Source organism: Myxocyprinus asiaticus, chromosome 36 (genome assembly GCF_019703515.2).
Source record: "Myxocyprinus asiaticus isolate MX2 ecotype Aquarium Trade chromosome 36, UBuf_Myxa_2, whole genome shotgun sequence".
Classification (NCBI taxonomy): Eukaryota; Metazoa; Chordata; class Actinopteri; order Cypriniformes; family Catostomidae; genus Myxocyprinus; species Myxocyprinus asiaticus.
This window is the reverse complement of record NC_059379.1, coordinates 13,552,633-13,578,080: the sequence shown is the minus strand read 5'-3', so window position 1 is coordinate 13,578,080 and position 25,448 is coordinate 13,552,633. Positions and strand designations below refer to the sequence as shown.

At 36.8% G+C, this 25,448-nt stretch overlaps 2 protein-coding genes across 7 annotated transcripts in view; both read left to right on the top strand.

Annotated features, from left to right (window-relative positions):
• Positions 1 to 6,622, top strand: part of LOC127426878 (glycerol-3-phosphate acyltransferase 1, mitochondrial-like) — a 32,495-nt gene extending 25,873 nt beyond the window's left edge. For 2 of the 4 annotated variants that reach the window (XM_051673963.1, XM_051673962.1), the window contains 2 exons: positions 208 to 266; positions 2,504 to 6,620. In XM_051673963.1, coding sequence (XP_051529923.1) covers positions 208 to 266; positions 2,504 to 2,620 — 176 coding nt within the window. In that variant the 3' untranslated portion in view covers positions 2,621 to 6,620. Of the gene's footprint in view, positions 1 to 207; positions 267 to 2,503 lie in introns of all 4 variants that reach the window. The other 2 variants (XM_051673961.1, XM_051673960.1) reach the window with 2 other exon arrangements.
• Positions 6,623 to 8,724: 2,102 nt separating this feature from the next.
• LOC127426890 (carboxypeptidase N catalytic chain-like) overlaps positions 8,725 to 25,448 on the top strand; it is a 31,218-nt gene continuing 14,494 nt past the window's right edge. Inside the window, exons 1-11 of one of the 3 annotated variants that reach the window (XM_051674004.1) lie at positions 8,725 to 8,793; positions 21,773 to 21,824; positions 22,364 to 22,567; positions 22,653 to 22,682; positions 22,832 to 22,864; positions 22,970 to 23,002; positions 23,167 to 23,232; positions 24,520 to 24,557; positions 24,813 to 24,924; positions 25,109 to 25,210; positions 25,330 to 25,400. In XM_051674004.1, coding sequence (XP_051529964.1) covers positions 25,331 to 25,400 — 70 coding nt within the window. In that variant the 5' untranslated portion in view covers positions 8,725 to 8,793; positions 21,773 to 21,824; positions 22,364 to 22,567; ... (6 more) ...; positions 25,109 to 25,210; position 25,330. Of the gene's footprint in view, positions 8,794 to 21,772; positions 21,825 to 22,363; positions 22,568 to 22,652; positions 22,683 to 22,831; positions 22,865 to 22,969; positions 23,003 to 23,166; positions 23,233 to 24,519; positions 24,558 to 24,812; positions 24,925 to 25,108; positions 25,211 to 25,326; positions 25,401 to 25,448 lie in introns of all 3 variants that reach the window. The other 2 variants (XM_051674002.1, XM_051674003.1) reach the window with 2 other exon arrangements.

Here is a 25,448-nt window from a genome sequence, read left to right as displayed (position 1 = left end):
ACATGTTCAATTTGAGGGTGTTTACCCACTACCACAATATGATAAGAAACCAGAACTGTACATTCTGTTAAATCAATCTGTCTCTGTCCTGTGATCTTTATCATTTATCTAATGAAATTTATCTATGTATCTGGTTATAAAGCACTGTGAGCTACAATCCTGTATGAAAGATACTCTATAACTAAAGATTTGTTTTTGTTGTTTTAGGAGAGAGTGCCACACACTACCTCGTAAAGAATACTGTGAAAACATTTAAAGAGCTGGGGGTAAGAGGGCTGTCTTTTGACATTTGCTGCTCACTTATATGTCTACACCAGTGGCTCTCAACTGGCGGGTGGCGGATAGCAGAAAAAAAAAAAACAGTGTTGAATGTGAATAATAAACAACTATATAATTGTACATAAACTATATAATTGTAAAATTATAAAAAGCAAAAGATGGATATATGTTGTTTGTACATGTATTATATAGATTGTTAAATGTATGTTATTATATGAAATATTAAAAGTGCTGTAAGTGATTTTAGCCGTTCTAGAATTTCCACAAGCTGACCCATTGGATAAGCCACGCCCCCTTTTTTCCAAAACCCTGCACTTCAAACATACCAAATGAGCTTTATTGAAACTGACATCGAGCAGAAGCTGTTGTCAAAAACAACAGCAGCAAAATAGCGCCCTCAACTGACAACTGTTATGAGCAACATGGCATAAAAATGGCATTTAGACTCAATTTGCTGCAACTACAATACTATGAGAACGTGCAAAATGATTGACAGGCAGAAAGCGTCTCCACGGACACATTTTTGTTTTCTGTTTACAGAATCTAATGCTGTCACAGAGACCGTTGAGAGATCTCACAACACTTATTTCATATATATTTTTTTCCCGTCTCATCTCGAAAAAAGAAACGATCAATAGAAAAGATTGATATTTTATAACTTGTATATCGAAATCACAGAAGACTTAATATTAATATAAAAATAATTTTGCATGGCATCTGTGGGCTTCCATATGTGCTGTGTGCATTAGCCTTCTAACTAGGAACATTGCAAAAATATTAATTTTTCTAATTATATTTTATTCGTTTTTCATCATTTTGATCACAATTAGGTTTTTAAAAATTAACAAATTCATGTATTCTATCTGCATACATTATATTTAGTTACATGCTTATTGTTTAACTGCATGATTTTTACTATTTATAAGTATTTACATTGATTTGTTGAACACATGCTAAAAACCGGTACTGTCTGTAATAGGTAGACCTGTTAGACCTCATTTTTATATCAGCAATGGCAGTTGTAGTTAAAGTTTCAAAATGTGTTTCGGCTAGTATTTTTTTCATAAATACTATAATTTATTATTATTTTACTATTCGACTAGCTACACTGATCTAACCATGGTAATGAGGAGCCTTTCCTCCTCTGTAATATGTATGTTCTGTTTGAATGATGTTTGAAATTAGGAAACAAACAGGATGATAATGGGCTCATATAAATAAATATACTGTTCAGTTTTTAAAAGGGGGGAGAGAAAACATCCTGTAACTTTTGTTCTTGACATCAATAACAAAAATAATGTCACTTGATACTTGAAACACAGTGCATGCCCTTATACTTGAAAATACTTGAAAACCATGAACAAACTATGCAAGGTAAAAGGAAATGTGACCCAGGATACATTAAATATAGGTAATGTTTTTACTATGGTGGGTCGCCACTTGATTTCCAATGTAAAATCTGGGTCCTGAAGCGAAACCAGTTGAGAACCACTGTCTTAAAGAAAACTGGCATTTTTGTAAATGAGTGCATGTTTAACGTGAGAGACGCAAATGGCTTTATCTCATCCATGCTGTGCGTGGTTATTTGATTTATTTTTTTTTCTCAACTCAGTGTGAAGAACAAAAAGGGTATTAAAAGCGACACTATTGAATGACAAATGGATTGCGTGGTCTTGTCTTTGGACACACACACACACACACACACGACGAGTCAAACCAAACTTTTACTCACAACACGGTGCTGAACTTCTTTCCCACTATACCAAACAATCACTGGTGAGAGAAATCCTAACATTTACCAGCCAGTTGCCAAATATATAAATTTTAAATTTGGTTGCGGATGCGAGCAATTTACTCTCATTATAGTAGAGAGTTGTGCATAGAGTAAAATATATCAACCTTGGGATTTAAGAATCGATATAATTCAAATGAAGATCATGATGCATCAGAAAAACAATTTTTACCCACCCCTAATCTGCACGATAAAAGCAACAACAGAAGTGTGCAGCCGTGCTTGTGCGAGGCTTAGAGGGAACATTGGTCCAATTTTTTACTATGGTGGTTCGCCACTTGATTTCCAATGTAAAATCAGGTCCTGCAGCAAAACCACTTGAGCACCACTGGTCTAAACCATTTCCAACTAGAAAACCTTTCTGTACACAGATGGCTGTCTGAAGAATTTTCTGCATATATGTGAAGTAATCATGCCATTTGTAATCGACAGGTGCTTAAAGAAAGACGAGAGGGTTCTGTGTGTTGTCTGGAGTTGAGCAGTGCTTTCTTACCTCAGGCCAACAGGAACAAACTCCTGCAGTACATTCTGGGTTTCAGCCTACTGTGAGCCACATGCTTGGACCATCAACACAGCCGCCCAGCTCATCTTCCCCTTCACCACCCCACTCAAGGGCTTTTTACAGGCTAGTCATGAAGGTCAAAGGTGCTACTCTACCTGGAAGTGCCTTCACTGAACGCCTCATGCTATACAAGAGTTAGTCTTCCGTTCACTGTGAAACTTACCACTTATGTACCACTGAATACACAACTAGTTTACGCACCACTCTTTTTTTTTTATGGAAAGCCTCCACTAATGCTGTAGTTGTGGATTACTGTACTCATTTTGCCATTGTACGCTAAATCTTATCTTTTCCTAGCTATGAGCATTTATATGGTGTCAGTCTGTCTGGTTGTAGTTTTTTTTGTTTTGTTTTTTTTTAACTCCAATCAGAACATGAATGTCACTCCTTATGAGAACAGGCTGCCTTCAGTTTTAACAAGCATACTTCACCAAGGTAATGGCGAGTGTATAGAAATCTTTAAAAAGGGCATTTAATTGTTTGTTTTTAAATCACTAGTACTGTTAGAACATTTTAAAGAGAATAACATTCTAGCATTCGCTCTAAATAATCTTGTGGCAGAGATTTGGAAGAATGAGGTGACTATGCAGACGACTGAGTGTGAGCTGTTAATAATGGCCGGGTGGAAATTGCGCAACAGTTACTTCAAGACTTTGAGAGGAACAAAAAATAGTTACTGAGCAATTTGTACCATTAGTGGGTTATTAAAGGTCAGTTCTTGTTTATCCACTTAGTCACTTTCTATGGGTGCAATTGGACGTCCATGAAGAATAGTTAGTTATTGTGTAACACAGCAAACAGTAGATAAATGTAATGGTCTTAGCAGGCCGGGAGTATCATGTGTGCAGCAACAGGGTAAACATTACTGGAAATTGAGCTTGAAACTTGGCTGGCTATTGTAAAATTGTTCACAGATCTCTTATGTAATATTTGAAGGAGAGGTCCCTTTGCAGCCAAGCACTTTTATTCCCTCCTCAGTTACTGTCATATTTTTTATAAGGGTTAAGATGCTCTGCAATGAATTTTCTGTACATCTGTGTGAATGTGTGTGCATGTGTGCAATATGTCTGTAGTATGTGTATTAACCTGTATTTATGCCACAAGCCTGTTAAAAGCAAAGAGAACAAGAATGCTGAAAAGGTACATGTTGCCGTGATAATGACATATTCAAAAGTGCAATATTTTGTTTGTTAGAAAATGGATATAGAGCTTGTAGAAAGTCAAGAGAACACAGTAATGGTCCAGTGGCATTTTAATTGTTATCAGGTGTGACAAAAGACTTGACTACTTAAAGACCCAACAGTTTGTCTTTCCTATTTTCAAGCCTTTTCTGCTGATTCATCAACATCTTTTTCTTATGTTGTGCATTATCCAGGCGTGACTCATGCTTGTTTTGGCAAGTCTTTTAAGTGAATGTGAAAAGCTACTCTAGGAAAAGGGAACTTCTTTGAGTCAGCTCATAGGCATATCTACGTTAGAGCTCTATTTTAAGTTGAGACTTTCCAGTGCCTGTGTTTCACCTGCATTACATGGATAAACTGCGAGAATGTAGCTGCTAGGCGTGTACACCTGGGAAACTACTGGAAAACTTTGGAATGTGATACAGGGTTCCCACGGTCATTAAAAATTTGGAATTATCCAGACTGATCACTCTGAATTCCACAACAGTAGGATGAATGTTTTGCTCCTTAAATCGCTCTGTGCTTCTCAAAATTAAAATGGATGCCCGCAGTGGCTGAAGCTGGAAATGTTGAACGTATGGGCGGCACGTGTGAGATGCAGTTTCTGGGTGAAAAAGCAGGTTGTATTTTTAGTTGTAAATGATGTAATACAGTCAACAGGAATGCATATTTTATTAACTCCTAAACCCCAACCCTAAACCTTACCATCAGTGCAGCGAAAATGTATGTGAACACGATTACTTTTTGGTTACTTACAGGACAAGAAGCCATTTCTCGGTGGTTCCTCATGCTACATTAGTGCAATTTGTAGCGCTAGAAAAAAATTTGTTCACACTATATTATTTTTTTGGGGGGATTTTTCCCCTTTTTCTCCCAATTTGGAATGCCCAATTCCCAATGTGCTCTAAGTCCTCGTGGTCACATAGTGATTCGCCTCAGTCCGGGTGGGGAAGGACGAATCCCAGTTGCCTCCGTGTCTGAGACAGTCAACCTGCGCATCTTATCATGTGTGGAGGCTTCACACCATCCACCGCGGCAACCACGCTCAATTCACCATGCGCCCCACCGAGAACAAACCACATTATAGCGACCACGAGGAGTTTACCCCATGTGACTTTACCCTCCCTAGCAACCGGGCCAATTTGGTTGCTTAGCAGACCTGGCTGGAGTCACTCAGCACGCCCTGGGATTCGAACTAGCGAACTAGCGAACTCCAGGGGTGGTAGCCAGCATATTTTACCACTGAGCTACCCAGGCCCCTGTGTTCACACTATATTAATGCAAAGATGCCTGATGGGAGACGGCACCTGTCAGTAATTCGGCTGACTGGGGTTGATTTCAGGGTACATGAACTTTCGGAAGCGACATTTCAATTCCCTGTGTGATCATGTTGATTTCCAGGGCAGGAAAAGTCATGGAAAAGTTTTGGAAATGTTGTGAATAGTGAACATGTTTCTAGTTAGCTAGAAATCAGCTAGAAATGGCTCTTTGTGCGTGCAATCTCTAAAACTGATATTTAATCTTTAACTTATGAATGCAAGAACAATTGTGGGAACCCTGATGATTATTAACTATATATTAGACTTGAAGTATTTTGGGGTATCTAAGCATAAGCCTGTAAAGGTTGGGTAAATAACGTATGTAATAACTTATATTACACTAATAACTTTAAAAAGGTCTCAAACTTATTATGCACATACTGTATTAAAGCATATTTTGGTGCAGTTAGTTACCCCTGTTGTCCCATGCACAAAATAGTTGCGCTTGCGTCAATTTGGCAGCAATTATAAGGTTTAAATTAGCAATACACAGTTTTTGAGTCAAAGGAAACAAGAACTGGTCAAAAAGTATGTGTTTCATAATAATTGTTTCTACAATGTGTAAATGTGTTCAATAACCTAGGACAGTTGTTAACTGTATATTTGAGATTTGCATGACTATTAACAGCCACATGCATTTCTCTCCCATCAGACAGCAATAATTCTATTGTCATTTGTCCCATGTCCATTGACATGGTCATGTACTCCACTAATCCCAAGTGAAGTGTGGGTTATTGCTCAGCAGTAAATCCAAGTGGCACTAAATGTGAGCAATACATTTACATTTAGATTTTGAAAGAAACATAGAAAACAAATATTAAGGTAGTCAAATTTTATATTCCTCATGTCAAATAATAATGTAGTTGTTTTCCTCTGCATTGTCTTCTAAGTGATAATATAGCATTTAAAATCAACTTTGTATACAAGGTAGAGATCCCACAATTGTATTGTGGGATGGGGAGTTTACTAAAACAAATGCATAAAATTATGTTTGCTCTGGCTTCTGGATAACCAATGGGGCTTCTTATTGAGCTCTAAATCCTGCAGACAGAATGCTTTTTAAATTATGCAGTAGAACTGTTTTCTATACTTTGGCATGTTTGCTGAGTGTAGTGTAGTGTAGTTGTAGTGAAAGAGGAAATTACCCTAGCACTGAAGCCAGACTTACTAGTACTGCTTACTCTCAGTCGTTACTCTTTGTTTTTCTGTAAAACGATGACATTTTCATGCTCTGTAGATTTTTTTTAAATTTTTTTTTTTTTTAAATAAATGAATATGTTAACAAATGGTTGGCACAGTTTTGTGAACTATGCAATGGGGATACAGATTACAGTGCAAATGTATTTTAAACTACACTATATGTACCCAGAACAGTTCCAAAACATGTCATGGAGGAGGTAAGAGATGTCCATGATGGCAAACAATTTGTGCATCATTCTCCTCTTATACACCAACTCTAGAGGGTGGACTGTAGGGAAATATCCAAAAAATGTAAGGTATTGTTCACTCAAAAATGAAAACTCTCATCATTTACTCACCATCATGCTATCCCAGATGTGTATGACTTTTTTTCTTCACCGGAACACAAAGAATTTTAGAAGAATATCTCAGCTCTGCTGGTCCTCACAATGCAAGTGATAAGGCATTTGTAGCTCAAAAAATCACATAAAGGAATCACAAGTAACCCATAAGATTCGAGTGGTTAAATCCATATCTTCAGAAGCAATGTAATAGGTGTGGGCGAGAAACTGATCAAAATTTAAGTAATGTTTTATTTATTTTTTGGCTCTAAATCTCCACTTTTGCATTTACACATGTGGAGTTTCATATCTGAAAGCTGAAGTTTCATTCTCATAGAAATGACAAAACCCTTAAGCTGTATATGCTGAGGTGAAAGGGAGAGTTTTGAGGATTATACTTCCAGCTGGCTGCATACGTCATGCAGGCAGATCTGGGAGACTATGTAAAAGAACAGAGGGCATAATTCACACCACAGGACTACTTCCCCATTTGGGTGAGGCTCTCTTTTTATATTTGTTTTCCCTTTTATATAGAGGTTTTATTTCTCTTATTGGGGGCTGAAAACCTTTATAATACGGTATGTGCTGCTTTTTAACACAAGAATCAGTGACCCAATGCTATTTGTTTTCATTGTGACACATGCACAGATTATACAGAAATGTGGTAATGATTACATCCTGGAGCACAGCCCAGTCCTTTCATACAGGAAGCCTTTACACTGGACAATGTGCCCATCAACAGCTACAGAATGTTCCATGTCTGAATATTTGTAAAGATTAATTATAAACCTGTAAAGGCAGAGACACTGTGAGCTCTGAGGTTGTTGAAGCCATCAGTGCATGTTATTTCATCTTCATTTAAAAAAAAAAAAAAATCATGTTTAACTGTGGAATTTCTGGTGAAGATATAGTGCAGTATAGTGCAACTCACATTTTTACATTTTATATGCAAATCCAATGTAAATTTGAATATGCCCTGGATTTATAGATTTCATAGAGATAACAACATCTGGCAACACCTGTAGCTGTTGAAGCATGCATAAAGTGCAGTCGTTTTTTGCTGTCTGCGAGGTGTTTTGGAAATACCATACCTGTGGCATAACCTTATCTTCTATGAATGACAAAAAGTTTATTAACAATTCAGAAATGAATTAGTTAATTTTTGCATGTCTATTTTACAGCTCTGTGAACTGTCATTTGAGTAGAAAAGGATTCCCTGTCAATCTGTCTCTCTGGAGGCCTTAAAACTGAGAAGCATCAGAATTTGTTTAGACATCTATTATGAGAGTGTGCAGAAACATGGATTACAAATCGGCGATTTTACAATGTGCTTTAACCACAGGATGTGAAAACATCCTAGCATTAGAAGAACCCACCCCACACTCTTATTGTCTCTCTTTCTCTCTCACTCTCTCTCTCTCTCTCACACACACACACACACACACACTTTTAAAATAAATTCTGACTTATTCTGACTCGTATCAACGATTTACCACAACTTTTTTACATTTACTTACACGTGTTTCAAATTAAAATATGTACAATGCGAGTAAATCATTTGCAATGCATGCTGTAATTAGCTGTCTGAAGTGCAAGACTGCTAAATTCTCCTTTAAATAGAGTGTAAATCAATCTGTGCTTCTTAATATGGAGAAATAGTGGTCTTTCCTAGGCGTGTACCAGGTGAATTAGTGAGGGGGCATTGCGTAACTCTCCCAGTGAATCCTTTATGTTCACCCTCGGCGGAATGTACACAGCCGTAATAATGATGACAGTAAACTACCTCAGCAGCAAGTGTGATCAACATTTGATCACACATGAGCAGTGGTTGAAAGACTGTGAATTACGACTGGATTGCATTGTGCAACAGCAGACATTTCTGAATAGTGAGGTCTGTTTCATGTGGTTTGTTCTATCTTTAAAGTATACTAAAGGTTCTTTCCATTGTCAGAAACATATGTCTGTATCTATATGAGAAAAAAGTTTCTCTATTGTTTGTAACATTCATTTTCAACATACATCATCTGGGGAGTGTGTGTGGGTGGGACTGTAATCTGATAGGCTGGTTTACAAGGGGACGTGAAATGCTCAAAACTAATCCATTCTCTTCATCATGCTGCGATATGTGGCTGTCCTTGGGGTGAGTGATTTGCATAACTTCTCATGGTGGCTTGTCAAGCAGAAAGGTTTCAAAACTAAAGAGAGGGGCTGCATTTATAATCACCCTTTATCAATGATGAAATTTTCAATTCTTGCTCTTATTTTGTTTGTATGCTGTGCCAAAGAAATAAAGGGAAGTATCTTCCTTTCACTGAATGAATGGTGAGCTCATTGAACTTGTTTTGCAGTGCATGAGTGCTTCCTCATGCACTCATGTGCTAATGAGGATTTTGGAGTTATCTCAATGCAATATCGTACATTAAGGTACTTACAACTGCTAGCTCAGCCAGCAAGTTTACACATCTGCTTAGACTAACATACTGTACATTACAATGTCATGTAAACAAGCCTTTTTGAGTTGATATTTGTTGAGAGCATTTGACTTCCGAGAGCATACATAGTGAGGTTCACACTTGTAACAGAGATTTGTATTTTTTGAGTCACAGATACTAGGAAATGTGAAATACTTAGAATCTACACACAATTACATGTTAGGCCAACAATCCCCATATTGGTCTGACTAGCCTAACAAAGATTCATCAAATACTTTTATTTTGAACAATGTTGCTGATTTGTAAAGGGTTTGTGGGTTGTGCAAGATGGCCAACCGGAAAAAACGTGTCTACTGCTGCATGATGTTAAGCTCAGTTTGACATACTGTATGTGATTCAACGATATGTTCACTGAATGATCACAATGATAATATGAATGTCTCTGAGTCAGTCAAATGTTCATGAAATTTCAGCAAATTCATCAGGTAATTGCATAAGTCAATGAATCATTTGGCAATTTTTATTTGTGGTGCAGAGTACAAATCTGTACTGTCAATGGACTGAAATGAAACATTGCATTCATTTTGAATAACTTCAATACGATGAGGATTCTCAGCAGTCAGTTACCACACCCCCATTTTATGGTCTCAAACAAGAACAAAATGGGGGGTTTACTGATGCTTAAGCGTTTTTTTCTGGTTAGCGCTGGTTTCAGGATTTCATGGTTTCAAGGTCATGGAAAACCTGGAAATATCAGGAAATTTGAAAATGGCATTTTCCAGGCCTGGAAAAGTCATGGAAATTTCTATAGTGAATATCTTGCGTAGAGTAAAACATGCTTGCAAGCCATAGGGATGAGTCGGTTCTCCATTGCCAGTTTTGAGTCAGTTCTTTTAATTGAATGAATGAATGTTACTAGGGCTCTCAGTCAATTAAAAAATTTAATTGAATTAATTACATGGTATGCCAATTATTCGCAATTGATCGCATATATAAATATTTGATTAGAAAGCCCCTCAAATAACAATAATTCAATAAATAATTATTAAATACTTATAGTTATATTTAAATCATTATACATAAAATATATACTATAAAAATATAATATAGATAATTAAAATGAATTACTTCATGCCACAATGATGTAATGCATTTTAATTATCTACATTATTATTTTTTATAACACAAATTAAGCATTAAAAAAGATGGTAACACTTTACAATAAGGTTCCATTTGTTAACATTAGTTAATAACATTAGTTAACATGAACTAACAATGCACAATACTTTTACAGCTTTTATTAATCTTAGTTAATATTCATTTCAACATATACTAATACATTTCTCAAATCAAAAGTTGTGTTTGTTAACATTAGTAACAATTAGTAACATAGTAACAATTCACTATGAACTAACATGAACTTACAATCAACAATTGTATTTTTATAAACTAATATTAACAAAGATTAATAAATGCTGTAAAAAAAAACATATATATAGTTAATTGTTTGTTCATGATACCTAATTAATTAAATAATATTAACAAATTGAACCATATTGCAAAGTGTTACCAAAAAGACAATTCAAAAAGAGGCTTTAGTATGCAATATATGTTTATTTCCATTATTTAATTTATGTCATCTGCCTATCATTGGCCTGCAGTTCACACAATCCATTTTGCAATTGAGTCAGTCCGAGACAAATTTATTATGAGGGCTTTTCTAACGATACGTCAATGTACACCTGCGTCAGACACTTTTAGAGCGTCTCGTTTGCGTCGCATCATAAACATACAGTTTTAGGTCGATGTGTCAAGTTAAACATAGTTTGAAACTTGGAGAAGCACGTTTTGAGATCCCTGCGTTCGTATTTGCGCTCCATCAAGCTGTGTTTGAACACAAGAATGTGTTCTCATCTTGTTTTTTCTGCTGTCAGGGAGTGTGGTTTGTTCTCTTTATAAGCGTGTTGCCCAAACAGCTGAAGTTTCGCTTACTGCCCCCTGGAGAAAACAGGTGTTGCTTCAAGCTTGAATTGCTCAGATGGAAGGAATATTCCTTATCACGTCCGGGGACATGATTACTTGGGTTTTATTTTTTATATAATTAATCGCACTGAATTAATGCGTTAAATCGACTGCCCTAAATGTTACACTTACAGTATATAGTGCTTTTCTGACACTACACTCAAAGCGCTTTACATGGTGAACAGGGGACTCTCTTCAACCACCACCAGTGTGCAGCAGCCATAGTGCGCTAGAACGCTCACCACACACCAGCTATTGGTGGAAAGGAGTGAGTAGGGTGATAGAGCCAATTCATGTGGGGATTATTAAGAAACCATGATTGATAAGGGCCATGGAGGGAATTTGGATTTTGAATGACCACAGAGAGTCAGGACCAAGGTTTGACGTCTCATCCAAAAGATCGTGCCTTTTTACAGTATAGTGTCCCCATCATAACACTGGGGCGTTAGGACCCACATAGACCGTGGGGTAATCACCCCCTGCTGGCCTCACTAACAACTCTTACAGCAGCAACCTTAGTTTCTCCAGGAGGTCTCCCATCCAGTGCTGACCAGGCTCGACCCTGCTTGGCTTCAGTGGGCAACTGGTCTAGCACTACAGGGTGATATGGCTGCTGACATCAGAATTACATTAGAATTAGTCAAAACAGTTCACAAATCAGTGTATTATTAATTTGCACTGTATCCAGTAATCTGTGTCCAGTAATCACAAATACTTGGAAACATCATGGAAAAATCATGGAAATTGGTCATAAAGGGTGGGAACATTGTAGTTTGGTGCCGATCTAGCTGGTGGACCAGCAAATTTACTGTAAGAGATACATTCAGAGAGGGTTTGGAACGTGAAACCAGACAGCCAGCATTTAGTGTGTGCCAGCGGCTTGTCAGCTTGTGGTTTAACACTACTGATGTGTAGTTTAAGCCTCGAAATTACAAATGTTTCTGAGCATTAGGCAACTACCAGACAGACAGCATTGACGAGTTCACTGAACATGTCTGTTCTAGAATCCATTTTCTTAAGTCTCTTATAATACCCTTTCTGCTTTTTACTGTCAGATTAATTCTAATCACACATAGGACAGATGTGCTAAAGAACCCGCTCAACTTAAACACATTTGCTGAGCAGGGGCTGTTCCTAAAGAGACGGTATACCATTTTAGCGCTTGTTATACATATCAATGTAAACTCAATATAACATGTAACTTGTAAACAAATTGTAAATACTACAAATTATGCATAGAGAAACAAGCATGTAACAAAATGTGAAATAAATGTGTAAACGTGCATATATTTAAAGGGGCAATAATACAACATGAAATATTTTAACTTTATCAAATACTTTAAATATTGAAGAATTTAACAAATAGGCTCCTACAGCATCTACAAATGGGTTCTGTGAAACCCATGCAGAGCCTTTCTCCATAAACCTAATGTTAACCTAGTAGCAGAATTAGGATAAAATAGTAATAATTATTTTTGATGCCCACTGAAGTAAATCATGCAGGTCACAATGGGCAGCTAAGGTAATTTTTTAATAGTACATGTTAAATGTTTATTAAATGTGTAATTCTATTAAAATTTTTAGGTTCCAATCTTGTGAATATTTTGTGTTGAAAATCTGTAGCTGACTTGATATTTTACACAGTGACATCTCGTATCGTTATTATACTGTATATGCAATTTCATGACATCATATTAATTGCTAGAATGTAGAATTTGTACATTTTTAAAAAGCTAAAATATGATTAAAATGATCTCCAGTGTATCTGTAGAGTGTTGCATTGCACTGTACACATTGCAAAATTTTGATTGTTAATGTCCCAGCGTCAGCTAATTTAAAAATACCTGTCGTAACCACTATAATCTGATTATACCATTGTTGTATGTATCAAAATAAAAACATTCTATTCTGTTTGGAACGATCCTACAGCTTGGCTACCGTTATTATTCTCCCATACAAGTGCTCCCATACAAGTGCTCTGGCCAAAAATCCCCAAGACTACATCACATTGACAAAATGTTCAAATGAGCTAAGAATTTGTTTTGGAATGTTAGCGCTTTTTATCTTACTGTAGGACTGTAGATTTTAAACTTTTAGTTTTGCCACCATTATAGTTTGTCTCGACAAACTTTTTGTATATAGTTTAACCAATACTTTTGCACCACACACTTTTGTGTGTGAAAATAAAATATAAATATCTTATTTTCCCCAACCACCTAAGCCAAGTTATTTGTCTGTAATGCAAGGGCAGACATGCACTATAGAAATGTATAGCATTACAATTCAGCACATCAAATACAAAATGTTTTTTTAAATCAATTATCAAAGGTTTTTTATACACCAAACACTATATTGACATTTGCGGTGTCTCAGGAGGTTATAGTAAAATGGCACTATAATAGCTTGTCATATAAAACCATGAGATCTTTATAATGACAGAGCAAGCTGCATATGTAAAACAAATAGCAGTTCACACTTTAAATATCATATTAAAATTATATGTCAGTAATTTCAAAGCTTGTTTTTTTTTTTTTTTTTATTGTAGTGAGCATGGATGTAATGTAATGATGATTAACCCTGTAAAGCCTGACATATGAAAAAAAAAATGTTTCTTTAGTACCATTAGACAAAATATAAAAAATAAAAAATACATTTGCACATTTTATATATATATATATATATATATATATATATATATATATATATATATATATATATATATATATATATATATATTTATATTTAAAAGTTGGGACAGTATGAAATATACTAATAAAAACAAAAAGGGGTGATTTGTAAATTATATTCACCCTTTGCTATATTGAAAGCACTACAACTTGATATTATATGATGTTTTTCCTTGTGAATGTCATTGTTTTTTGAAAATGTACAGTAATTTCAAATCAGATGATTGCAACATGCTCCAAAAAATTTAAGACAGTTGAGTGTTTACCATTGTGAAACATGACCATTTCTTCTAATAACACTTATTAAGTATTTGGGCACTGAAGACACAAGTTTGTTAAGTTTTGAAAGTTTTCCCCAATCATCCATTATGTAAGTCTTTAGCTGCACAATTGTACAGGGTATTCGCTGCTGTATGATGTGCTTCATAATACGCCACACATTCTCAATTGGAGACAGGTCAGGACGGCAGGCAGGCCAGTCTAGCACCCACACTCTCTGCTTACACAGCCATGCACTTGAAATCCAGGCAGTACATCCCTGGAAAAGACGGTGCTGGATAGCAGTAAATGTTGCTCCAAAATTTTTACATATCTGTCTGCATTCATGGTGTTCTCACAGATGTGCGAGTTACCCATGCCATGTGCACTGACACACCCCTGGCCCATTTAGACACTGGCTTTTGGACCTGACGCTAATAACAGTTTGGATGGCCCTTTTCTTCTTTGGCCCCATAACAAGACGGCTTTGTTTTTCAAAAAACACAGTTCCACTGTTCTAATTTCCATCTAAGATGAGACAGAGCCCAGAGCAGTCAGCAGCGCTTCTGGACAGTGTTGATGTAGGGCTTCTGCTTTGCACAGTAAAGTCTTAACTTGCATCTGTGAATGCAGCGGCAAATGGTGTTGTCTAACAAAGGTTTACTAAAGTTATCCCAAGCCCATGTTCATGATATCCATTACGGATAAATGATGTTTTTTAAGACAGTGACATCTGAGGGATCGGAGATCACACATATTCAGAAATGTTTTTCGTCTTGCCCTCTAAGCACTGAGATTTGACCAGATTCCTTGAATTTTTTAACTAGAGTTGAAGTCAGAAGTTTACATACACTTAGGTTGAAGTCCTCAGACTTCAGAATCAGAATCAGCTTTATTGCCAAGTATGCTTACACATACAAGGAATTTGTCTTGGTGACAGGAGCTTCCAGTGTACAACAATACAAAAACAGCAGCAAGACATAGATTAATAATAAAAAATAAAAAATAATTATACACATACATACATACACACACAGACACACACATACATACGTACATACACACATACACATACGTAGCGCAAATCTAATACAAATCTGTTATCTGTTATGTACAGTGCAAAATACAAATCAGTTATGTACAGTGCAAATGTTTATTTTTTTATTTTTTTTTAGAGGAATGAAATGGCAGAAGAGGTTGGATGTGTTGGATAAATATAAAAAAGACTAAACTGTGTTTTGCACATAGTTATTGCTCAATGGGGCAATATAACTGTTCATGAGATGGATAGCCTGAGGGAAAAAATTGTTCCTGTGCCTGACGGTTCTGGTGCTCAGAGCTCTGAAGCGTCGGCCAGAATGCAACAGTTCAAAAAGGTAATGGGCAGGGTGAGTGGGGTCTAGAGAGATTTTTCCAGCCTTTTTCCTCACTCTGGAAGTGTATAGTTCTTGAAGTGGGGGCAGGGGGCAACCAATAATCCTCTCAGTAGTCCGAACTTTCCTTTGTAGTCATCTGATATCTGATTTCGAAGCTGAACCAAACCAGACAGTTATTCAAGTGCAGAGGACAGATTCAATGACTGCTGAGTACAACTGTATCAGCAGCACCTGTGGCAGCTTGAACTTCCTCAGCTGGTAAAGGAAGTACAACCTCTGCAGGGCCTTTCTCACAATGGAGTCAATTTGTGTCTCCCACTTCAGGTCCTGTGAGATGGTAGTGTCCAGGAACCTGAATGACTCCACAGTGCTCTTTAGAATGGTGAGGGGGGTCAGTGTTGGGGTGTTCCTCCTAAAGTCCACAATCATCTCCACCGTTCTGAGTGTGTTCAGCTCAAGGTTGTTTTGACTGCACCAGACAGCCAGCTGTTCAACCTCCCTTCTGTATGCAGACTCATCGTCATCCCGGATGAGGCCGATGACAGTGGTGTCGTCTGCAAACTTCAGGAGCTTGACAAAGGGGTCCTTGGTTATGAAGTCATTGGTGTAGAGGGAGAAGAGTAGTGGGGAGAGCACACATCCCTGGGGGGCACCAGTGCTGATTGTACAGGTGCTGGAAGTGAGTTTCCCCTGTCTCACAAGCTGCCGTCAGAAAGCTGGTAATCCACTGACAGATAGACATGGGAACAGAGAGTTGGTGTAATTTATTCTGGAGTATAGCTGGGATGATGGTGTTGAAAGCCGAACTGAAGTCCACTAAAAGGATCCTTGCATATGTCCCTGGTCTGTCCAGATGTTGCAGGATATGATGCAATCCCATGTTGACTGCATCATCCACAGACCTGTTTGCTCGATAAGCAGGATCTAGAAAGGGTCCAGTGATGTTCTTCAGGTGGGCCAACAGCAGTCTCTCAAATGATTTCATGACCACAGACATCAGGGCGACAGGTCTGTAGTCATTAAGTCCTGTGATTTTTGGTTTCTTTGGGACAGGAATAATGATTGAGCATTTGAAGCAGCATGGGACTTCACACTGCTCCAGTGATCTATTGAAGATCTGTGTGAAGATGGGGGCCAGCTGTTTAGCACAGGATCGAAGACACGCTGGTGAGACACCATCTGGGCCTGAAGCTTTCCTCGTCTTTTGTTTCCGAAAGACCCGACTCACATCATCTTCACAGATCTTAAGTGCAGGTTGAGTAGCAGGAGGGGGGAGGAGGGGGGTTGCAGGAGGTGTTAGTGTTTGTGTGAAGTGAAGTGAAGGTCAGAGTGGGTGTGGGGTGTGAGATTGGGCCTTTCAAATCTGCAGTAGAACGCATTCAGTCATCAGCCAATTGTTGGTCCACCACAGGGTTGGGGGTAGGTGTCCTGTAATTTGTGAGTTGTTTCATGCCACTCCACACTGATGCAGGGTCGTTAGCTGAAAACTTGTTTTTCAGCTTCTCAGAGTATCTTCTTTTAGCCACTCTGATTTCCTTGTTCAGTGTGTTCCTGGCCTGATTGTTCAAGACTTTATCCCCACCCCTGTAAGCAACCTCTTTGGCCTGACAAAGCTGCCTGAGCTCTGCTGTAAACCATGGTTTGTCATTGTTGAACTTTAAATAAGTCCTAGTAGGAATGCACATATTCTCACAGAAACTGATATTTGATGTAACAGTATCTGTGAGCTCGACCAGGTCTGTGGCTGCAGCCTCAAAAACACTCCAATCCTTGCAATCGAAGCAGGCTTGTAGTTCCCGCTCTGCTTCATTGGTCCATCTCTTTACAGTCCTTACTACTGGCTAGGTTGATTTTAATTTCTGCCTGTAGTTTGGAAGAAGATGAACCAGACAGTGATCAGAGAGTCCCAAAGCTGCTCTAGGGACAGAGCGATATGCATCCTTTATTGTTGTGTAACAATGATCCAGTATGTTCCTGTCTCTGGTGGGGCATTTAATGTGCTGTTTGTATTTGGGCAGTTCACATGTGAGATTTGCTTTGTTTAAATCCCCAAGAATAATAATAACTGAGTCCAGGTAATGTTGTTCTGTGTCTATGATTTGATCAGTCAGCTGTTGCAGCGCTGTGTTCACACACGTGTTTGGCACGATATACACACTCACCAGAATAAACAAGGAAAACTCCCGCGGTGAGAAGAACGGCTTACAGTTAATAAACAGCACATCCTCTTTAACGTTGTTACATCTGTACACCAACTTTCATTGATGTAAAAGCATGTTCCACCGCCTCTCGTTTTCCCCGTTAACTCTGCGATGCGATCCGCTCTGAACTGCTGAAAGCCCGGCAGATGTAACATGCTGTCCGGAATGGCTTCACTCAGCCAGGTTTCTGTGAAGCACAAGGCAGCAGAGTTTGAAAAGTCCTTGTTTGTATGGGTGAGGAGATGTAGTTCGTCCGTTTTATTAGGAAGAGAGCGGAGATTCGCTAGATGAATGCTCGGCAGCGCTGTTCGAAAGCCACGCCGACGGAGCCTGACCAGCGCGCCTGCTCGTCTCCCTTGCCTGCATCTCTTAGCGCGTTTAAACAACACAGCTGCACCTCTGACTAAAATGTCCAGCAAAACATCCGAATATTCAAAAACCGGGAAAAGGTTGTCTGGTACATGCTGCAGAATGTTCAGCAGTTCGTTCCTGGTAAAACTGACTGGAAAAATATTACTAAACACAGGACAAACAAACAAAAACAACAAAAGAACTGAAGAGCTACACACCGTGGCGGCCATCCGTGGCACCATCTTGATGAATTTTTCATATAAGCAAACTATAGTTTTGGCATGTCGTTTAGGACATCTACTTAAGTAATTTTTCAAACAATTGTTTACAGATAGAATGTTTTACTTTCGTTGACTATATCACAATTCCAGTGGGTCAGAAGTTTACATTCACTAAGTTAACTGTGCCTTTAAGCAGCTTGGAAAATTTCAGAAAATTATGTCAAGCTTTTAGGCAATTAGCTGCTGATAGGCTAATTGGCTAACTGGAATCAATTGGAGGTGTACCTGTGGATGTATTTTAAGGCCTACCTTCAAACTCAGTGCCTTAATGCTTGACATCATGGGAAAATCAAAAGAAACCAGCCAAGACCTCAGAAAAAAAATTGTGGACCTCCACAAGTCTGGTTCATCTTTAGGAACAATTTCCAAATGCCTGAAGGTACCACGTTCATCTGTACAAACAATAGTACACAAGTATAAACACCATGGGACCACACAGCCATCATATTCTGTCTGAATCTATCTCCTAGAGATGAACATAATTTAGTGCGAAAAGTGCAAATCAATCCCAGAACAGCAGCAAAGGACCTTGTGAAGATGCTTTAGGAAACAGGTTGACAAGTATCTATATCCACAGTAAAACGAGTCCTATATCGACATGGAAGAAGCCAATGCTCCAAAACCGCCATAAAAAAAGCCAGACTACAGTTTGCAAGTGCACATGAAGACAAATATCTTACTTTTTGGATACATTTTCTCTGGTCTGATGAAACAAAATTGAACTTTTTGGCCATTATGATCATTGTTATGTTTGGAGGGAAAAGGGTGAGACTTGCAAGCCGAAGAACACATCCCACCACCATCGTGAAGAATGGGGGTGGCAGCATCATGTTGTGGGGGTGCTTTGCTGCAGGAGGGACTGGTGCACTTCACAAAATAGATGGCATCATGAGGAAGGAAAATAATTTGGATATATTGAAGCAACATCTCAAGACATCAGCCATGAAGTGAAAGCTCGGTCGCAAATGGGTCTTCCAAATGGACAATGACCCCAAGCATACCTCCAAAGTTGTGGCAGAATGACCTAAGGACAACAAAGTGTGGCCATCACAAAGCCCAGACCTCAATCCAATAGAACATTTGTGGGCAGAAGAGAAAAAGCATGTGCAAGCATGGAGGCCTACAAACCTGACTCAGTTACACCAGTTCTGTCTGGTGGAATTGGCCAAAATTTCAGCAACTTATTGTGAGAAGTTTGTGAAAAGCTACCCAAAACATTTGACCCAAGTTAAACAATTCAAAGGCAATGCTACCAAATACTAACAAAGTGTATGTAAACTTCTGACCCACTGGGAATGTGATGAAATAAATAAAAGCTGAAATAAATCATTCTCTCTACTATTATTCTGACATTTCACATTCTTAACATAAAGTAGTGATCCTAACTGACAGGAATGTTTTCTACGATTAAATGTCAGGAATTGTGAAAAACTGAGTTTAAATGTATTTGGCTAAGGTGTATGTAAACTTCTGACTTCAACTATTTTGCACTGTAGAGGGTGAAATACCCCAAATCCTTCCAGTTTGTCTCTGGGGAACATTGTTCTCAAAGTGATGGATTATTTGCTGAAGCATCTGTTGGCAAACTGACAAGTCTCGAATGATACTTGCTCTTGAAGGACTAGGCTGTTTTAGGAGGCATACTATATACTATGACATGATTGCCTCACCTGTTTAACATCTCCTGTCTCACATCACCTTATTTCAACTCGTCAAATTGTTATTTGTCTTAAATTGCCCCTGTCTCAAATATTTGGAGCGTGTTGCAATCATCTGTTTGAAATTACTGTATATTTTCAAAAAGCAAAGAAATTTACAAGGAAAAACATCATATAATGTTTAGTTGTAGTGCTTTCAATATAGCAAAGGGTGAATATAATAATTTGGAATTGGGGTTGTATGTATTTTATGCACCAAATACTATACTGGAATTTAAAAAAGGGAAATTGTAAAACTTTTTTCCGCTGGGTCTCAGGAACATACGGTAAGATGACATCATAGCTTGTAATGTAAAATAGTGAGATCTTTATAATGGTAGAGCAGGCTGCATTTATGAAAATACACGAAATATTAGTTCACACTTTAAATATATCTTATAAAAATGATATGTCCGAATTTTCAAGTCTCTGTTATTTTTATTTATTTATTTATTTATTTTTATAGTGGGCATGAATGTAATGTAATGGTGATTCAGAGATATACCTCAAAAGCCTATTGTATCATATTTGCTACATGTAATTTCAACATGCTTTTTCAATAAAATAATTTAAAAGAAATGTAACCAAGCATGTTGCTTATATTCAGCAAATACTTATTTTAAAATATCAGTAACAATATAATCATTACTATCACTTTTACTTTATTCAAATAAGCTGTAATTTATCCCAACATAAGTAATTTTTTGCGGAAGTTCGCCACCAATTTAAATAGATTGATATAAACATTGAAACCACTTTTTTCACAAACAACCACTAGATGGTGCCATAAACATGTGAAACTTACATAACAAACTTTTTTTTATTTTTTTGGCATTTCAGCTTGAACAGAGAGCGAGACAGGAGCGTCAAACGTTGTGTATCAAATTTGATACATACAGCATTACAGGGTTAAGAAATTTACATTTTCAACATAAATTTTCTATTAAATAATTTACAAAAAAGTTAGCACACGTTGCTTAAATTCAGTAAATACTCATTTTGAATTCATTAGCAATATAAATGTTATTCTTCATTTTATTTTTAATTTCATTTAACTTAATTTTTACAAAATCAGCAAAAAAAAAAAAATGAGTACCACAATATGAAGGCAGCCATTTTGGAAATGAAATTACAAGGTCTTCTACTTCTAGAAGAGCATGGAAAATTTCACCAAGAGGCAGTAGAGATCTAATGCACTGCATACAACCATTTTTTCAGCAAAGTTTTGATCATGTTGATAATGAAGAGGCTTTAGAAAGTCATGTCTCAAATGATACGAGCGCTGTTATAGAGACAAAGAGTGGCTCAAACTCATTTTAATTAGAAACAGGGAGGCAAAAGGGTGCTTTAAGAGGCCTGGGGGTCCTCACAGTCACAGGGCCCTACTGAAGGGGCCTTGTCTAGGCTTTGGGGTTCACATATTTAAGCCTATATAAACAAAAATGTTCAAGTTGATGGACAGCAAAAGCTTGCAGCCCAGGGATCCTCCAGACCACTGGAAGTCAAGGGCCCCTGGGTCCATTTATTTACATTTGTTTTCTATTCTGTACTTTTTAACAGAGACAAATGTACTGTATGTTAAATTGATTTAATTAAATGAATAAATAATATAAAATAAAATACAATTCTCAGTTGTTTCGTGTGATAAGCTAAAATACAGGACAAACTGCATCCTGTATGCTTTTAAAAAGGAACACAATTCTGTTTTCTTAAAAATGGGATGATTTAATTTATGGGACAGTTAGCAACCCTATAGCAACAACTTATTCTGTTATATTTGGCTACCCCAATGATTCTTGCATCTGTTTCTGTAGCAGATCCTGTTTTGCTTTGTACTTGTTCAGTTCTGCAGTGGACAGCAAAATGGTAATTAATGTTTTACTTTTTCTTCACACTTTGATTTCTGTTAGATTATTACTGGTATTTTATTGTCAATAATAACACTCTTAGTTATTTGGCCATTTTGTTCAATTTCATATATGTGCATGAGAAGATGAGAAAATTTGTGTTTTACTGCTAAATAAAAAATAATAATGTTGTGGTTATAACCTAACTGAAACTGTGAGGGTTGGCCAGTAATGCAAAGCCTAGAGTGTTTCACTGTTTTCTGTGAAACATCAAATTAGAGTAGCCTAACTGCATGCATGACTGATATTGTTCCACATGAAATGTCATCTTTTGCCTGTATTATGATATGTTAACATTGATAATATGGTTTTATTTTGACTCGTTTATATTTCCCTTGTGAACAGGGTTGGGATGGGTCATGGGGTACAGTTACATGTTTTGTCAGTAACACTTTACAATAAGTGTTGAGAAGAATGTTTCATTTCTTTAGTAAAACAACCCTTAAAATGCATCTACTTACTACAATAACAGAATTTGCCTGTTTTGGTTTTGTTTAGAAAAGTGTGACTTTAAAGTTGCAATGATGCCGACTGAGGAAAAAGTCTCCTGCTTCAGAAAAATGATGGACCAAGAGCAAGTTTGTGGGTCTCGTCAATCAACCTCATCATGCTATACTGAGAACAAAAATGGCATGACATGTATTAAGTGGCCTGCAAACATTGAACTGATGTGTATGAATGATTCTGGAATGATACTGAATGGTAGGACACATATCACAAACCTTTTCACCATTGGAAACCATACCCATTTCATTTTAATTTCAAAATATCTATTTCTGTAACACAGGAAAAACCGAGTGTGCCCGTGATCAAAAATGTGAGTCAAAAAGCAGTCATAGTGTGTCATAAAAAATAAAAAAAAAATGCTGTTTCATTATGCTATTCTTTTAATTTTTATTATTATTATTAAATTTTTTGTGAAGTACATTTTAGATTACTTGAATCATATCAGTTTGTTTGTTGTAGCCATCAGTTGCAGTGAAGAGTATGAATCTGTTGGTAAGTTAATTTAATTCAAGTGTTCATTAACATGTCTATGTTCGTGTCATTCATATTTATATGAAAATGCTGAAGTCACTGATGTTTGTGTGGTATTTTTAACAGAATGCCGAAATTCTGTCTCTGCATTGTCAATAAGTAAGAGTTTACAATTAATAACATTAACTGATCAATTACTACATTTTTGTATTTATAACAACATAATTTCATACTGTCCATGTACTGTACATACAGTACAGTCACTCTTTTTTCTTGTTTTATTGATTTCTTTTTTTTTTCTTTTTTTCTTTTTTTTTTTGCAGGCATTCCTCTGATAGCTGCATCTATTGCTGTGATGATCATCCACTACGTTTTAAGGAATATTCTAGGTTCTACTCATCCCTCTTTTTCTTTAAAAAAAGCAAACATTTAAGTTTGTCATGTGTATTTTGTTGATTCATGTCTTTTATTTTGAAATGTTTAGTTCCTGTTTCCCTTGTCATGTGATTTCTGTTTTCCCTCCATGTTCATGTGTCATGTTTTCATTGGTTTATTGTTTAATTATCTTGTTATCAGTTCTGTTTGTTCATTGGTATTTATGTTTTCCATTGTGTAGTTGTCTAGTATTGAATGTGAAATGGTATGTGCAAAGTCTAGTCTAGTCTAGTCTAGTCCATGTTTTGTTTTGTAGTCAGGGTTTTGGATTTCACATTTATTTAATAAACTGCACTTGGGTTCTTCATCTCATCATTGTCTTCGTCATTGCCAGTTCCAGCATACGTTACAAAGTTACAGTGAGGCATACAATAGTAGTGAATAGGGACAGATTTTGGAGGGTTTAAAGGCAGAAATGTGAAGCTTATAATTTAATAAAAGCACTTACATTCATTATTCTATTAAGACGCATGTATCAGTACAATTTACCTTTCAGTTATGCGATAGATGCAAGAGCTCAGATGGGACACATGCTCATACTTTTTGGTTTTAACCTGAGATTTCTGAGTTTTGGAAGAATATTTTTCAGTGGTACTCGAATGTTTCTGGAGAAGATATCAGTCCAGATCTTGAATTAGCTTTGCTTGGATGTTCTGTCCCTATATTAGCATTGACACTTTCTCAGCAATTGTCTCTTATGTTTGGTATGGTGGTGGCTAAAAGGGTGATCTTGATGGAGTAGAAGTCCACTTTACCACCCAGTTTTCATAAATGGCTGGCTGAAATGGTTGCTGCCCTCAAGCTCAAAAGGATTCATTTTTCTAAAGTCGATGCTTCTAAAAAATTTGATAAAATCTGGGGCCCCTTTCTTAGGTATCTTTTTAAGAGTTGAAATATGCTCGGGCACTTATGTAATATGGATAACTTCACTCTTTTATTCCTTCACTCCATTTTTAACGTTTTGTTTAAGTATTAAGGTATATATTTTTCACTGTATCTGGTGCGTGTTCGGGTGTTTTTTTGTTTTTGTTTTTTTCCGTTGTGTGTTTATGTATAGCATACTTTTTGTATACATTTTGTGAGACTTTGATCAGTTTTATGTTTGTATAAAAACTGTTATAAATAAAATATATATATATATATATATATATATATATATATATATATATTTAAAAAAAGACGCGTGTATTATTTGAGCAGCAAAGTTGTTTAAATTGTCGGGTTTTTTTCGGTTGTTTTAGGGCAGTGACGTTATCAAATTGGACATTACACAGAAAATGTAAGTAAGCATTTTTTCACACTAAAATCATGTTAACATGCATATATTTTATGTCTTGTGGCTATCCACAATATTCTCAGCGAGTCCACTGTATTTCGTTAGATGGGTGGAATTTCCGGTTGACTAGTGGAAGTGCGATTGGTTGGCATTTTGTGTATAGCTGGTCTCTGCTTGCTTGCGTGTCATGTGGTTAGATTCTTGCTTTTTAATGATTATCCTAATAATCAAGCGAAACTAAAGTTTTATCTTAAACAGCAATGTTAAGATCAGAAACCACTCGCAAAGCAAAGCACTCCAGTCCCAGATGCTGCTTCTTCCATCAGCTGCCTACAGAAGGATTGACTTAGGAACAACTTAAGGAGAAAAGGTGATTTGGAAAACAGTGTGAACATTAATTCAGTATCAATTAAATGTATTTGTACAGTGCTTATAATAATACATACTGTTTTATAGCTGTTTTACAGAGAACATTGAACTTTTGTGTACAATGTTTATAATGTATGTCCAAATAAATATGTTTTTTTGTATTGCACGTTGTTCTTTTTGTACAGTAAAGTTTATTGTGTGGCTGCTAAAACATCATTATTTCCTACACAAGAACAACAAATTCAATCTACAGGATCAGCTGCTCAGTCAACACTAAAAAAATTCATGTAGGTTACTGCATTTAGATACAGAGATTAAGTATGTAATTTGACAATTATTAAGCTATACAGAGCTTACTACACAGTCATCTCCTGCAAAATAATTGTGTTTTATCTGAAAACAGCAGCATGCCAGTATCATCACCTGAGTCCTGTAAAACACGAGCATCCTGCTGTCTGGACCTCCCCTGTATCTGCAGTAAGTACATAATCTCAGTACAGCAAACTATTCATGTTCTGACTAGAC